At 41.7% G+C, this 16,148-nt stretch overlaps 1 protein-coding gene across 11 annotated transcripts; it reads right to left on the bottom strand.

Moving 5' to 3' along the window:
* Positions 1 to 720: 720 nt before the first annotated feature.
* Positions 721 to 16,060, bottom strand: LOC142945130 (NACHT, LRR and PYD domains-containing protein 3-like). Of its 11 annotated transcripts, none has more exons than XM_076086509.1 (12): positions 15,051 to 16,060; positions 12,420 to 14,183; positions 11,858 to 11,975; positions 11,507 to 11,746; positions 9,377 to 11,261; positions 7,951 to 8,124; positions 7,599 to 7,769; positions 7,029 to 7,202; positions 6,594 to 6,764; positions 3,317 to 3,490; positions 3,117 to 3,166; positions 721 to 2,205 (listed from the first exon to the last, which is right to left on the bottom strand). In XM_076086509.1, the coding sequence occupies exons 2-12, from the start codon at positions 12,486 to 12,488 to the stop codon at positions 1,670 to 1,672; spliced, it is 3,762 nt and encodes a 1,253-aa protein (XP_075942624.1). In that variant the 5' UTR covers positions 12,489 to 14,183; positions 15,051 to 16,060; the 3' UTR covers positions 721 to 1,669. The 11 variants fall into 11 exon arrangements, with proteins under 11 accessions (XP_075942624.1, XP_075942625.1, XP_075942627.1 ...); XM_076086510.1 differs by having other exon boundaries at positions 12,420 to 14,180; XM_076086512.1 differs by lacking the exon at positions 15,051 to 16,060 and having other exon boundaries at positions 9,377 to 11,258; positions 12,420 to 14,681.
* Positions 16,061 to 16,148: the final 88 nt, after the last annotated feature.

Below are 16,148 nucleotides of genomic sequence, written 5' to 3'. Positions count from 1 at the left end.
ATTTTTTTTTTCATGGGGTTCATTCCCTTCTTTAAGATTAGTGCAGGGACTTGTGCTTTCAAACGGACAACTTTCTCGTCACAAGCTTGCTTTCAGCCCATTTAGATATTCTGAATGGTCCTCAAATTCTTTCTCCCATGACCATGGGTTTTTTATTTGTTAGCTGGCCTGACAAGATGATAAGAATATCATCCAAGCGGGAAACTTGCACATGAACAAACTGCCTTGTCAGTTGACAAAATGAAAGTAGATACAGTCCGATAAGGAAGCAGAGAACTGTGAGAAGGAATGCAAACCAGTTCTCTTTCATGGAATTTGAGTCACACAGTGTGGGAAGTATTAAGAAAACAAATCCTCCTGATACCAATCTGAAATGTATTCTGCTTGTTCTGCTTTGATTGTTAAATGTTACGTTTTATTCCCCAGATTTCCTTTATTTAATTGGCCTGCTGTAAAAAGCACAAGCGAACACTTATTGTCATTCACCACTTATGATTCGTCATTTTTCGTACACATGTTTTGCAGAACAATACACGAGCATGCATACGTTAAAAATGGGTGGATTGAACGTGAGTGTGTGCTACGACTCTCCTTCGCTATTTGACTGCCATTCATTTCCCCATGTACGACAATGGGAAAAAGTGCTCAAACCCACCCCTCTTTGGACCCAAATTACTTCATCATACTTATAGTTACAAAAATATTCAAACTTCAAACAGGTAGCAAGACTTAGATCTTTATTTGGTATTTACAAAGTCAGTTTACATGTCATGCTTTTAAGACCGTTTCAGATCCTCTGATGCACATGTGTCATGAGAAAGAAAGTCATAATTATAAGATACTTTAACACAACAGTCATAGAAGGATCTCTTTGGCAGGTTACCCTACATTTGACATAGAAAAGTATTGTGAGTACATTGAAGACTACTTTAAACGTGGCTCTACAACACATGAATTACTTCTTGCTGCTTCACGTGGGACTGTACAAAGCAAACGCACCCTTGAAAGGATTTTAAGCAAGAAGCAGCTCTGGCGTAGAAAGAATAAAGCCGATGTGGCTGAGGTGGCGACCTTCATTGAACAGCAACTGGAAACATCTGGTCTGTGTCATGGTTACAGATGGATGCACCAAAAGTGCCATATTTTTATTATCAAGTCTAACTTTTCATCTTTTTTTGTTTTGCTTTTTTTTGTCTTTGTTGTTTTCTTTAATAGTTTGATCTTCGATAGAGTAATGTGGGTTTCTTCACCCTAAATTAAAAGGATTTAAGTAATAATAACAGAAATGTGCTTAAATATATTTTTACATTTATATAACTGCATGTACAATATTTTTACACTTGAATAAACAATAATCAAATGCAGACAGTTATTTAACAATATGTTAGGAGTAGTTACATTTACACAGTCTTACAGTTACAACCGGCCCTTTGAGGGCGACCGTGATGCTGCTGTGGCCCAGAGTGGAAATGAGTTTGACACCACTGCTCTAATGGGTTTGTGTATTAATCCTTCAGACCCATATGTTTAAAACTGTATGTTACTCAGGCTTTTTGTTGGACCACGGTACAGATTCATTTTATCATTGAATTATTCTACAGGTCTTGTATCACTGTTTTTGCATGTATCCAGCAGGGAGCCGCTCTTTGTGGTTATACGTACAATGTTTTCACAAAGATGTTTTGGGTTGCTTTATTTTACAGAGGTAAACTGATCCGTCTGTAAAACTGAAACCAGGATGGAGTGGTTCAGTGAAAGTCGTACAGACAGTGTACAGGTGGGTCAGTTTATCAGGAAAGACCTCAAAAAAGGACAAAACACCCGCCGGCCAGTCCAGATACACTCCTATGGTGCTTCTTTTTGTGGCACAGTCCATAAACTCAAAATCGGAATCGTTATGACAAAAGCTCCCGTTAGAAAACCAGCACCAGGACTTTTCATTTTTCCCCAAAGAACATTCACTTGAACTGTCGTTCACCCTGTCCATACTTTTATATGCAACTCCAACATCAGCTGAATCACACTCAACCTCCCAGTAATGGCGACCGGTCAGACCCTCTTCACACAGAACTTGACAGTGTTCAAATCTCTCTGGATTCTCAGGATACGGCTGCTTCTCGTGAACACATGTTGCCTTTTTGTTCTCCTCTGACAATACTGCATTCAGGCCTGCTGTGTTCAGGTCCAGTGTCAGATCACATGCATCTGTAATGAAGACAGGAGAATCAATTCATTAGTGGAGTACTACTGCTGTGTGAGTGTGGTTCTTGATCTCTTATTGCTTTAGTACTATCCAATTAGAGATGTGTTGTATCTCAAATAGCACTCAAAGCAGAGTGGCATTCTTTTTCTCAGCCTGTCCATGATTTATCTATTTCACGACCATAGACTGTTTATAATAAGTGGTCGTAGTCACCGTGACGTCACCCATTGGTTTGTGGACTGTGGTTTTGAAGCCTTAAGTTCGGCATTTTGGCCGTCGCCATCTTGTTTTTTTGCAACCAGAAGTGACACAAGAGGGTGGAGTTAAGTAAAACTAAACACTGAATATTTAGGCAACCAAAAGAGTTAAATAACTTTCATGAACTGAGAACACACTGTGATAGAGTTAAAGTTGTAAGACGAAAACACTGACAAATCGCAGAAAGGAAAACGCTGTGGTAGCAACCTGTCAATCACAGTAGCCCCGCCCTAAAGCATCCCCTGCTTTATGATCTATGTCACTCTAAATATGACCATCATTTACTAAATGAACATCATGCTGTATTGAAGAAGACTTCAAACTAGCGATGTTGTTCACAATGTCTGCTGATGTGATAAATCAAGTGAGAAGTAGAGTCATTTTCTCATAGACTTCTATACAATCTGACTTATTTTTAAAACCAGAAGAGTCGCGCCCTGAGGGCCGGTAGAGACCTGGAGTTTGCCACCTGACACTTTTTTGTATGCTATCACTTAATAAATACACAACAATATAGTACAGTGATAACAGAACCACAGTCCTGTGTAGATACGTGCCCCCCACTTAACATGATATCCTCATATCCACATTTAACAATACATTCATGTTACAACATCACAGCTTTAGCATTTCATTACAATAATCACATTCTTACACTGTCTCAGGAGCTGCAGGTCAAACCAGAACTCTTCGTTTTGATCCACACTGATGGGAAACAGAGGGACAGCAGGTGACAACATCAACAATATTGTCACACATGCACTTCAAATCGACCTCAAATAAAATGAATCTTAAAAAGATCTTGGAGTAATGATAGAAGTGATAGAAGTGAGTGGACAGCCTGTTTGAGCATACTTGAGCTTCTCCAGACTGTAGCGTGAATCCCTCTGTATTTCAGTCAGCAGCTCGATTCCTTGATGTGCCAGGTGATTAAAGCTCAGGTCCAGCTCCCTGAGGCTGCAGTGGTCAGACCTCAGAGCCGAGGCTAGCGCGGCACATCCATCTTCTGTCACTTTACAGGATGACAGCCTACAGAAATCAGGCAAATTACATTTTAGGCTTGTGTTACATGCCCTTATCAGCAGCAATTTTCACTTGTTAACATGCCACACACCCCATTAGATTAGTCATTTATATGGCTCTCCCTATAGACTTGACGTGTAGCACCACACATCACACAGTGAGACACTTTAAGAGCAGGAGGCAAAGCAAAAGAAGGAGCAGAAAAGAAGTTGTACCCCTAACATGGCAAATATTATTTTTAGAGATAAATTTGAGACACTCGTTCTCTCACACGCTACATGTACTTACTCCATCCTCGAGATGTACAGGGTGGACAAAATGTTTGTTCTCAGTACAATACAATTCAACAGCAGCACAACCTCCAAAACGCCCTGACTCAACACCACTCTTTCAAAGAGTTTCAGAAAGCTGAGCACTATATCCATGAACGTCTATAGAACTCTATTGTATTAAAGAGCGACACTGTTGTGTTGACATGTTACAAAAGGCTAAATCCAGACATATCAATTAGCAGTGTGGTGGAAAAAATCCCCATACCCGCTTTGCGTGAGTCTTTTCATGCTGAAATACATAATACCAAAAAACAGGTTGTCTTTTAAGTATTTATTCTCTACGCAGAGAAGGTTCAATCATCACAACAGAATGCATACAGTCTCAGTGAGGAAGAACCTGGAAAAAAGTGAACAAGCTTTCTTTATACAGAATGAGCAAAGGTGGGGGCCGATGGCCAATGTTACAGACATTTCAGTCTCAGACTTTTGGTCTCAGACTGATAGGAACAACATTCAAAAACAAACGGTCAGCAACCAAAGCAAGCGGCCCAAAGGCCTTGGTGCTGGAACATTCTCATACAACACAGTTAGTTATATTTTGTGAACAGGCAAGGGAGAACTCTTCTTCTGCACAACAGAGACACGGTGAAGTTCAACAAAGTTCAGAGCAAAATTACTTATGCATGACTACGATATACTGAGTGGAAATATATACTAAGTAAGTAGAAATATACGTATACTACATAACAAATTACCATTACAAGAGTCAAAGTGGTAGGACACCCATGAGGGCACTTCATCATGTTTTCTCCACTGGTAGGGCACCCATGAGGGCACTTCATCATGTTTTCACCACTGGAAGGACACCCATGAGGGCACTTCATCATGTTTTCTCCACTGGTAGGGCACCCATGAGGGCACTTCATCATGTTTTCACCACTGGAAGGACACCCATGAGGGCACTTCATCATGTTTTCTCCACTGGAAGGACACCCATGAGGGCACTTCATCATGTTTTCTCCACTGGTAGGGCACCCATGAGGGCACTTCATCATGTTTTCTCCACTGGAAGGACACCCATGAGGGCACTTCATCATGTTTTCTCCACTGGTAGGGCACCCATGGGGGCACTTCATCATGTTTTCACCACTGGAAGGACACCCATGAGGGCACTTCATCATGTTTTCTCCACTGGTAGGACACCCATGAGGGCACTTCATCATGTTTTCTCCACTGGTAGGGCACCCATGAGGGCACTTCATCATGTTTTCTCCACTGGTAGGGCACCCATGAGGGCACTTCATCATGTTTTCACCACTGGAAGGACACCCATGAGGGCACTTCATCATGTTTTCTCCACTGGAAGGACACCCATGAGGGCACTTCATCATGTTTTCTCCACTGGTAGGGCACCCATGAGGGCACTTCATCATGTTTTCTCCACTGGTAGGGCACCCATGAGGGCACTTCATCATGTTTTCTCCACTGGTAGGTCACCCATGAGGGCACTTCATCATGTTTTCACCACTGGAAGGACACCCATGAGGGCACTTCATCATGTTTTCTCCACTGGAAGGACACCCATGAGGGCACTTCATCATGTTTTCTCCACTGGTAGGGCACCCATGAGGGCACTTCATCATGTTTTCTCCACTGGTAGGGCACCCATGAGGGCACTTCATCATGTTTTCACCACTGGAAGGACACCCATGAGGGCACTTCATCATGTTTTCTCCACTGGAAGGACACCCATGAGGGCACTTCATCATGTTTTCACCACTGGAAGGACACCCATGAGGGCACTTCATGATGTTTTCTCCACTGGTAGGGCACCCATGAGGGCACTTCATCATGTTTTCTCCACAGGTAGGACACCCATGAGGGCACTTCATCATGTTTTCTCCACTGGTAGGGCACCCATGAGGGCACTTCATCATGTTTTCTCCACTGGTAGGACACCCATGAGGGCACTTCATCATGTTTTCACCACTGGAAGGACACCCATGAGGGCACTTCATCATGTTTTCTCCACTGGAAGGACACCCATGAGGGCACTTCATCATGTTTTCTCCACTGGAAGGACACCCATGAGGGCACTTCATCATGTTTTCTCCACTGGAAGGACACCCATGAGGGCACTTCATCATGTTTTCACCACTGGAAGGACACCCATGAGGGCACTTCATGATGTTTTCTCCACTGGTAGGGCACCCATGAGGGCACTTCATCATGTTTTCTCCACAGGTAGGACACCCATGAGGGCACTTCATCATGTTTTCTCCACTGGTAGGGCACCCATGAGGGCACTTCATCATGTTTTCTCCACAGGTAGGACACCCATGAGGGCACTTCATCATGTTTTCTCCACTGGTAGGGCACCCATGAGGGCACTTCATCATGTTTTCTCCACTGGTAGGACACCCATGAGGGCACTTCATCATGTTTTCTCCACTGGAAGGGCACCCATGAGGGCACTGCATTATGTTTAATCTACCGCAGGAGAATCCAAGAGGGCGCTTGATTATGCTTTCTCAAAGGCACCCTTGAGGAAACTTGATCATCATTTTTCTAGGGGAGGGCACCCTCGAGGGCACTTTATCGGGGTTTAGCAACGCAGGGGCATAAAAGAGGGTACTTCATAATGTTTTCTTCACTGGAAAGGCACACTCTAGGGAACTTTATCATGTTTTAGCGACCGAAGGGGTATCAAAGAAGGCACTTTATCATGATGTCTCTTCTTGAAGGGCACTTTTGCGGCACTTCATTCAGACATAGGGGCACCAAGGGGTTATATTTACTGAGTCCACCAGTGAAACAGAGCTATTCATTGCACTGACCTTAGCGTTTTCAAACAGTTTGGGATCTTCAGTGCAGTACAGAGCGCCATGACTCCTGAGTCCTGCAGGTCATTGTAGCTCAGGTCCAGCTCTGTCAGGTGGGAAGATTTGGAGCTGAGTACTGAGGCCAGCTGCTTACAGCCTTCCTCAGTGAGCCTGTTGTGACTGAGACTGAAAGACAAATGAAGGAATATCATTTAATTGCTTCATAGTCTATTTAAAAATATTTACAGATGAAAACCTTTACTTAGTGTAGCACGTTGTTTTATCAATTATCTTTATACAATTGAGTTTGTTCTACTCAACATTCACCTTGTCAGACATAATACTTTCCATTAACATACTTCCTAACATCTATTGTGTTTGGATTTTGGGATTTGCATGATAATGCAGCTGTCATTGAGACTTGATGTGCAACGTAATGCAGTGTTTCACCTCAACACTTCCAGAGAACAGTTCGTGCTCATCAGCCCAGTAGAGAGGATCTCCATTTCTGAGTCTTCAAAATTGGTGTAACTCAGTTCCAGCTCTCGCAGGTGACATGTGTTGGATGTGAAAGCCGTCGTCAACTCCTCACAGATTATTCTAATACCAGGATTTCTGTTGAGTCTTTTGGTACAGAGATGATAAAAAATGGCATTCAATTTAGAAACATGTACTTTCCAGCCGGACCAAACTGACTTGTGATCCAAAGCACACTGACAGCAGCTGCATAAAAGTATGCAGTGAGGTGTTTAACAAACAATTTTACATTGCACAGATATTTGATTCAGTGTCAATATGGTAAATATTGCTTACAGTAATATAGATTTAACAACAATGATCTATCAAGAAGTATTCATACAAAGACAACATGACTGTTTTAGCAGGACAGCTGCTCCTACGGTGTGGATAATGTCTTTATTGAACAAATACATCGTTTCTGCCAAAGGACATAGCCAAGACTTTACATGTACCTTGTATTCATACTTCAATGTTTTTGGGAAAAACATATCTGAGACTGACCTGAGCTTCTCCAGTTTAGAGCTGTCTAGCCCAACAGAAAGCAACGAGCATAAGGAACCTCGCAGTGCGTTTCCACTCAGCTCCAGTTCCCTTAGTTTTGAGATGAACTTGATCTTGATAGCTGATGCCATATTTTCGCAGACTGGTTGTGAACCTACATTACCTGAGAAGCTACAAACAAAATGTGAATAAAAAAAAATAATTATTGAACTATGACAAAATGATCTATTGTTTTATGTACTTCACTGCTTCTACAAATACATATCTAGAAGGTACTAAAAAGAACAGAAAAGAAAAGACAAATAGTATCACAAGAGAAAATATTAAATATAAGAATAATAGTTTTACTAACCTCAGAGCTTCTAGTTTACACTGAGAGTTTAGCAGTCCATCAATCAGGATCTCTGCACCTTTGTCATCAAAGAAATTATTTATCAGGTGCAGTTCAGTGAGCACAGAGTTATGCATTCTTAGAGCTGAGGAGATTGTTGCACAACCCCAAACACCAAGCCACACGCCAGAGATTCTGTGGAAATGAAAAAAAATAATCAAGACCAGATCAAGTTTTAGATGCATGCTATTCATTTGCCACTATGCAGGGATGCATTCTGTGTACTTGTGTGTGCTTTATTAAAAAAACCTGCCAGCTCAAATGTCAGCTCAAATTGTCAAGTGACAAAATGATTGTATGCAATACAGATATACCACAATCAGGGTAGGAAATTTACATATTTTTTGGGGGCAATTTTTGCCCCCACTGACTGAAATCCAGGGTCATTTTCAAAAAATTGGGGGCACTTTTTGAAACTTGTGAAATAACATTTAACCTTTGTTCAAAATAATAAATATACTTATTGAGGCTTACAATATATGAGCTATTGTCATCAAATGGCAATAATAAGACTATTAGGCAGTAGTCTACAGATTCAAAAAACAAACATAAATCAGACAATCATATTCAATTTTATTCTTATTTCTTTGTGGTTATTTATTGTTGTTATTAAATTTTTTAAACAACTATTAACAATTATTAAGTCAACGATGCCTTGATTACATATACATCAGTCATTGTATGGAATTATTGAGAAAGATATTTTGTAGTACCTCAAATGTTGTGATATTACCCATTTTTGTCCTGAACTTATGCATTAGTAATTGTGTGGAATTTTTGAGATAAATATTTTTAGAGCACCTTAAAAATTTAAAAAATGTGCCATTTGAAGGTACAAATTCAGTTCAGAGTTGTTGCGCAGTCAAATATCTTAATTGACTGTCAGTCAGGTATTATTCATTTCCAGCAACCCTCAAATCAAAGAATAAAGACACTTTATGCACAATTTAGGTGTATTTTACCTTTAACTCACGAGATGCAGGTAGCATGTTTTATACTTAATGTGAATATAATTCATTTAATCTAATTTCCATTATGCAATATGTATACTTTGTTGACATCTTATTCTGAAAACCGGATGTTCGTCTGAAGAAACCGGATGTTGTCTCACGTTAATCTTTCAAAGTCCTTCGCTCGCTCCCGATCTGCGCCGTTTGAATGAGTTTACCGTGAATTTCAGCATATAGGTGCACTAAAGTGTAAGTGTCTGCTGAGTAGACCGCAGTCTCGCAGTCACAGGTCCATTTATTTATTCATTTAGAAAGTTCGGGGGCATTTTCTTCCCCTCCCAGTGATATCAGGGGCAAAATTATATTCCTTAGGGGCAGTTTTGCCCTTTGCCCTCGTGTATTTCCGACGCTGACCACAATAGAAGCAACCAACCCACCTTGCTTTTCTGCTGTTCCTCACGGCTGGGACAAGCCTAAAAGCACCTTTAGCAGAAGGTCTGTATTTCTCCAGGTTGAATTCATCTAGAGGCGTCTTTGACATCAGAATTGAGTCGGCCAGAGCTGAGCACTGAACAGGGGAGAGCTGTGTTTCTGGATTGTGGTCTGGTTTTAGATACTTGTGCACGGTTTCATGCAGGGAATTGTCTTTCAGCTCGATCAGGCAGTGAACAAGGTTCAGACATCTCTCAGGTGAGCAGTCCAATAAATCTATTTCTAAAAGACTTGTCCTAATTTCCTCAACAGCTGCAGAGTGGTTCTCTTCCTGCTGAATGAAGCCTTGGAGCAGTTCTTGTGTTGATTGTAGGGACATGCCAATAAGGAACCTGAGGAACATGTCCAGTTCTCCTGTCTTTCTCGGTGCTGAATTAGCTATTGCAATTTCCATCAGCTCAGGCAAAGGTAAATCAATTGGATCTGCATCCAAGATAGACTTGAGCCCTTCCTCTGACCCTTTGAGCAGGAATTCTTTGAGGACTGGGGAATCTATCTTTTTACTTGCAAAGCTGCGGTACACATAGAGAGCAGCAAAGTACTCGTGAACTGTCAGATGCACAAAGCAGTAGAGTTTCTTCTTTCTGTTGAACACGCTCTCTTCTTTGAGTATCTCTGTGCACAACCCACTGCGAAGTCCAGCTTTGTGTATGTCGATGCCATATTTTTCCAGATCATTGCCAGTAAATATGATTTTTCCTTCAATCAGGTGTTCAAACGCCAATCTGCCTAATCTAAAAATGAATTCTTCATTTGACTTGACGATGTCCTCTATGTCTAACTCGTACTGGTTGTCGTACTTTGTGGTAGTTACCTGCATTTGAATGCAAAGGAAGTGTGTGTACATCTCAGTAAGAGATGTGGGTATCGTTATGTCTTCATCTTTAGTTCTGTCCATTTTTAGCAGCAAATACTCGAGAACTTTTGCCGCAATCCAGCAGAAGATAGGTATGTGACACATGATGTATAAGCTCCTGGACATCGTGATGCTGTCAATTATTCTTTCAGCAACTGCCTTGTCCTCAACTCTGTTCCTGAAGTACTGTTGTTTTTGTGGATCGTTGAATCCTCTGACTTCAGTCCACTTGTATACATGTTTGCGAGGGATGCGCTGAATGTGTCCTGGTCTGGAGGTTATCCAGACAAGAGCGGAGGGAAGAAGGTGCTCCCTGATGAGGTTGGTCACCAGAGTGTCCACTGACGATTTCTTCGTGGCATCCGTTAATAACTCGGTTTTTCCAAAAAGCAGTTCAAGCTGGCTTTCATCAAGACCATCAAAAATGAACAGAACTTTGTGATTTTCAAATATTCTGGCAACTGCTACGTCATTAAGGTTTGGATGGAATTCTCTCACAAGTGACTCAAGGCTATGCTGATCACTGACCAGGTTTAGCTCCCTGAACGGTAGCACAAAGATGAAGTCCAAGTCCTGATTGGCTGTCCCATCTGACCAGTCGAGGATGAACTTCTTCACGGAGACAGTTTTTCCAATGCCGGCAATTCCCTTTGTCATCACGGTCCTGATAGCTTTCACTTTCCTTCTGTCATGCCCGGATGACTCGCTATCTGCTGGTGTACTTTTAAAGATGTCATTGCAGTTGATTTTAATGTCCTCGGCTGTTTGACACCTCGCCTTATCTTCAATGTCCCAGATCTCGTGTTCTAAATTGACACGTTCACTCTCTCCTTGTACAATGTGAAGTTCTGTGTAAATCTTGTCCAGTGATTGTATATTCTCATGATCTTCTTCAGTGCCTTCAAACTCATATCTGAACTTTTCCCTCATATATTCTTTGTGCTTGTTGATGACTTCTTTGACGACATCTTCTGCTGCAATGAAAGAGTGCAGTGATGTTTGATGAAGCAATGTTTTCAGCATTTGAACATCTTATTAATTCGTATTAAAATTGCAACTTTTATCTACAAGCTATGCTCACAAATAGACGGAATATGCCTGGATCAATGTTTTATGGCTGAATAGTTGCTGACATGTTTGCACAAGTAGGTGTATTACTAAACTAATCATTACAAAGATTACATCATCATCATGTTTAGACCAGAACGACCTCACTTACCTTCGTATATCTTTGGCTGAATTTTCTGGAGGATTCTATAGAAAGCAGATTTGGCTTTTACACATCTGATGGTCGTGTAGAGCTCCCTCATCTGGTCCTGGCTGGTCCGGGCTACCCTGATGTTGTCGTACATCTCTTTATGCATTATCTTCTGCTGAAGCATCTCATCCGCTATTGGCATCACTAAAATGACATCCTGGATGAGCTTAGCCCGGTTTTTGTCCACCCAGTCGGCTTCTTCTAAAAAGAAAACAAACACGTGATGAATGGCCTCTAAAGCATGTGCGTGTTTTTGTGATTGGCACCAAGTCAAATCAAGATTGCCGCCATAAACTATAAACTTGAACTCACCTTTCTCCTCTTCAGGATCGTCTGTTTGAGTGAGGTTTGTCCCACTCATTTTCCTGTATTTTCCCCCGCCTGAGTGCAGAGCATTGGCTTTCTTTATTGTTAGCTCAGTGAATCTGCCCTTTGGAAAGTATTTAAATATCAACAAGTTGTCTTTGGACCAATACCATGCTCCGCTTTAAACATCGCTGTCCTCAGACAAACTAAAGCATCTTTCATTATGTCGTTGCTTTACAATAGACGTCACTGCCTTTGGAAGTAAAAAGACGCTTCTGATCCGCATCCATCTTGTGGTAATTATCAATTTGATACATATTGGGTCAAAAATGTGTTTGATTTGTTACAGTTTCAGAATATATTTTTCCGTATTTACTGCAAGAAGACATTAACAAAACTTGTTTTGTTTTGCAAGTAAAAGCAGCGTCAGTTTTATCTGTATTTTTTATTCTTAACAACTCTAAAACATTGTAGAAGAAAACATTTGTAATAAAGCATCTATCTTCACACACACACACACACACACACACACAAACAGGCATAGATAGATTCAAATGCGTTGTTTTACCTGATGTAAGCTGCAGCAGGAAACAAGACTGTGTTGTATCTTCAGCGTCTGTGTGGGAATTTTCCTCATGCACAGGAAGCCAAATATTTGGTGGGCGGACCCAACTGTTTGTGTGTGTGTGTGTGTGTGTGTGTGTGTGTGTGTGTGTGTGTGGGTGGTTAGGGTGGGACTAAGAAGAATTTTCCGTTGCTGCAAAGATCTACGTGATATACTACAGTACAGACATAAACAGACACATGATGGCACTGCTTATTAACAGAAATACAAGAACAGACAGTAACAGCAACACCACTTTCCCCTAAAAAACACGCACAAATATTTACATAAGTCCACACTGACAAGTTGACTGGCTTCACATGGCTTCACACTGACGCATATATGAAGATTATATGATGCATGATGCAGAATGATTAGTCTTCTTCAGAAAGGAAGCTGTTTCTATCTTCCTAAAATACACATTATTAAAACTGACTTGAATGGCAGATGATGCAAACATCGTGACAAAGTAAGTTTGACTAAACAAGACTTTTTAGTCTTGTGTAGCACCAACAGTCACTAACAGCAGGCCTCTGTGCTAATGTTGTCTTCAGGTTGAGGATCTTAGCAACTCTGCTGTCATAGAGTGTATATAGTTTTAATGCTGCTACTACTACTTGTTTATATGCATTCAAAAATAAGTAGGTTGTGTTGTCTTAACTGTCATAGGGTATAGGGCATATTTTAGTGGAGGCAGCAGGTAAATTCATCTTATCATGGATTTACAAGTGCCTATAAAAAGTATTTTGCCCCTTTGGACCAACAAAAAGACTTTTAATAAAAAGATGTCACCCTTGAACTATGACACATGTACAGTCCAATACGTTATCACTGGTGCTGCCAACTGTTTTTAGAACTTTCAAAAGATTCATAAATCATTAGTCAGGTCACAGTAACATTTATGATTTTAACTGGCTGCCAAACATCAAGAGGGCGGGCAGGTGCCAGAGCGAGAGAGATTTCTTAGAAAGGAAACAATTGATAAGGAAACAATGGGGCTCCGCCTCCAACGCTGCATCTAATTCTTTTTATACATCAATGGCACGGGCAGGCGGAGGGGCCAGCTAACTTAACATAGCTGTTAGCTTAGCTGTTGTCAAAATGGCGGGGCAGGACGGCATTCCGCCTAAAGAAAATCTGAACATTTGAGCAGAGAAAAGTTTCTATTTATACCTACAAGTCACCAGGACAGTGGCCATGCCCTTTGCAAAGCCTGGAGGGTAAGAATGTCGTGAGCCAACATATCAGCACTGAAGGGTACACCGACAATATGGACCTTCATCACCAAGGGACAGACAAAGGCAGGAAACGTACGTACTTACTATCCCCCCCCTCACAAAATTAAGATGACAAGTAGACCTGAGTTTTTAAGCGCACATTTATGAAAGGGGTAATTCCCTACACATCATCCATTTTACAGGAGGGAAGGGACTGAGGAAGCAGGTCACCATTCTGCCAACACTTCACTTCAAAACTTTAAAGAGCGCATTTGCTCCTTAATCACTCTCTCTGCTCCACCTCTGCTTTTTCTATCTAGCTTCTCTGCACCATCCTTTTTTTTTTTTGCCTTCTCCTCACCCTCTTTTCATAAGCTCTCTCTCCTCTGCTGTCAGCTCTAATTAGGTCACTGTGTGTGCCCGGACGTGTGTGTCAGTGTGATTGTGGGTTTGTGTTTTTAAGTGGTCTTAGGAGGCCCATCACTCCGCTGTGGTTCCCCACTGGGTCCTGCTGGTCGAGGGGAGACACACACATACACACAGACTATTGCTGATGCTGCGAGTGGGCATTCGATGTGGGTCTAATGGCTCCCGTTACAGTTGCACTCCCACTCCTTAATACACAGCATAATATCAAACTGTGCCTGGCAAACAGCACGAGCACAACAGCAGACCAAATGTCACAAATGTCGCTGTAGAAACATGCGCACTATCTGGCTTGTGGGAGAGAAAATAACTCTTATGTGCTCCAGAGAATAACGCCCGCAAAACAATAACCAACTCCTGGGTAAGTACACCTCATTATATATTGGGAGGAGCTAAGTATTGAGTGTAACAACCACAAATGCACCACAAGTAAAGTCATTCCACGATACAGTTTAGTTTTGCATCACTTAGAGGGGGAATAAAAAAAAGTGTCCAAGAGAAATATTTCCTTAGTTGTGTCAATAGTGCTTTAAAGTTGTTTTTGATCTCCTTAGTTACTGTGTATTGTCTTTCTGTTGAGTTTTCACTTATATAACAGGTTAAACTTGCCTGATGATTCAGGTCCAGGATCTGATAAGGCCTGGGTCAAGACTCAAATCAGATAAGAGTTAGATTGGTCTGGATAAAGTCCAGTTAGTCAGGTGCACCCTACATACAGTTTATGTGTGTTCAAGCTGGTGCTAATCCAGGTCACACCTACCAGGAGGCAGATTTATCCTTTTTTTTCAGTGGTCCTGAACCAGGGGACTAAGTTGGGGGGCTTGCAGTCTATGGAATCGCTTGATACTTCAAACTGGATCTCACTCAAACAAAAGACCTGACCTGCATTTAAAAACACCTTCAGTCTCTTTTCTGTACTTCTCTTATGGTTTATTCTGTGTTTTTATAATACCTGCTGATCCAGTTCAGGGTTGCAGGCGGGTCTGGGAACATTAAAGGTCAACTTGTGCCAATCGGACAGGCACTCCGGCACATGGTCGGCCGCAGACCTTCAATGGGTCGGCTCCAAAACTGGAGGACCAAACCTGACTTTATAGAAAAATTTAAAAAAGGAATCAAAAACAATGAGAAGTATACAAATGCACACAAAATCTGAAAGATTATGCACACACAAAGAGAAATGCATTCAAGTAAAATCACTTCATTTTACATTGTTTTAGCTCAAAGTATCAGCTCGGGACACACTGTATATCAACTTTACATCGACTCCAACTTGTGATCCGGATTCATACGCCGACTGGATGCTAATCACCTCAGGCTGGACATCACTATGTGTGATTTGGGAGAACTGGCCCTTTAAGGTCGAGCTCATGAGTCTCTCCAATTTTGACTGAGTTTTCCCAGCCTCTGTTGTGACCGATAGGGATTGTGTCCTGTCTTCTTCGCTTACACGTACCGAATGTGAGACCTCGCTGCGGAGCGAGGAGACTGTTGACTGCTGCCAGCTGGCAAGAAAGCAGAGCTCTATCAAGCGGGGAAAAGGAAACATCTGGAAAGGCATCCAAGAGCACAATCAGAGCTCAGTATGTACATGTGAAATAAAAGCTTTGCATCGTTTGTCGTGGAGCGTCACAGAGGAAAGGCTGTGTGGTGTCACCTGAAAGAAAACCGCTTCATCAGCCTCAGCTGTATTTAACTGGACAACTCCCTCTGTCTGCTGCTGGGTGGCTGATCAATGGTACTTTGCAAATTTCAAATTCAAGCCTACTTCCATTATTGTTACAGTTAAGAGTCACACATCACAAATCCTTGGTTCAAAGGCTGCATCTGATTAGAGTCCAACTCCAGCACAAAATTAAGCTTTTACATTTACGATCAATGCGCTGCACGTGTCGGGTGAGAGTCGTGAAATATGCGACAACAAACAAAACGCGTCAGAGATTATGAGGTTACGGTGTAAACACTAGCATCGCCATATTCATCACACCACATCAGGTTGTCGATGGCAAAGAGCACCTATTGCCACCAGACTTTTAATAATCTCAAACTT

This window comes from Anarhichas minor, unplaced genomic scaffold, assembly GCF_050575085.1.
Source record: "Anarhichas minor isolate MPS153535 unplaced genomic scaffold, ASM5057508v1 ptg000007l, whole genome shotgun sequence".
Lineage (NCBI taxonomy): Eukaryota > Metazoa > Chordata > Actinopteri > Perciformes > Anarhichadidae > Anarhichas > Anarhichas minor.
The sequence above is the reverse complement of the archived record's forward strand: the minus strand, read 5'-3'. Positions and strand labels throughout refer to the sequence as shown.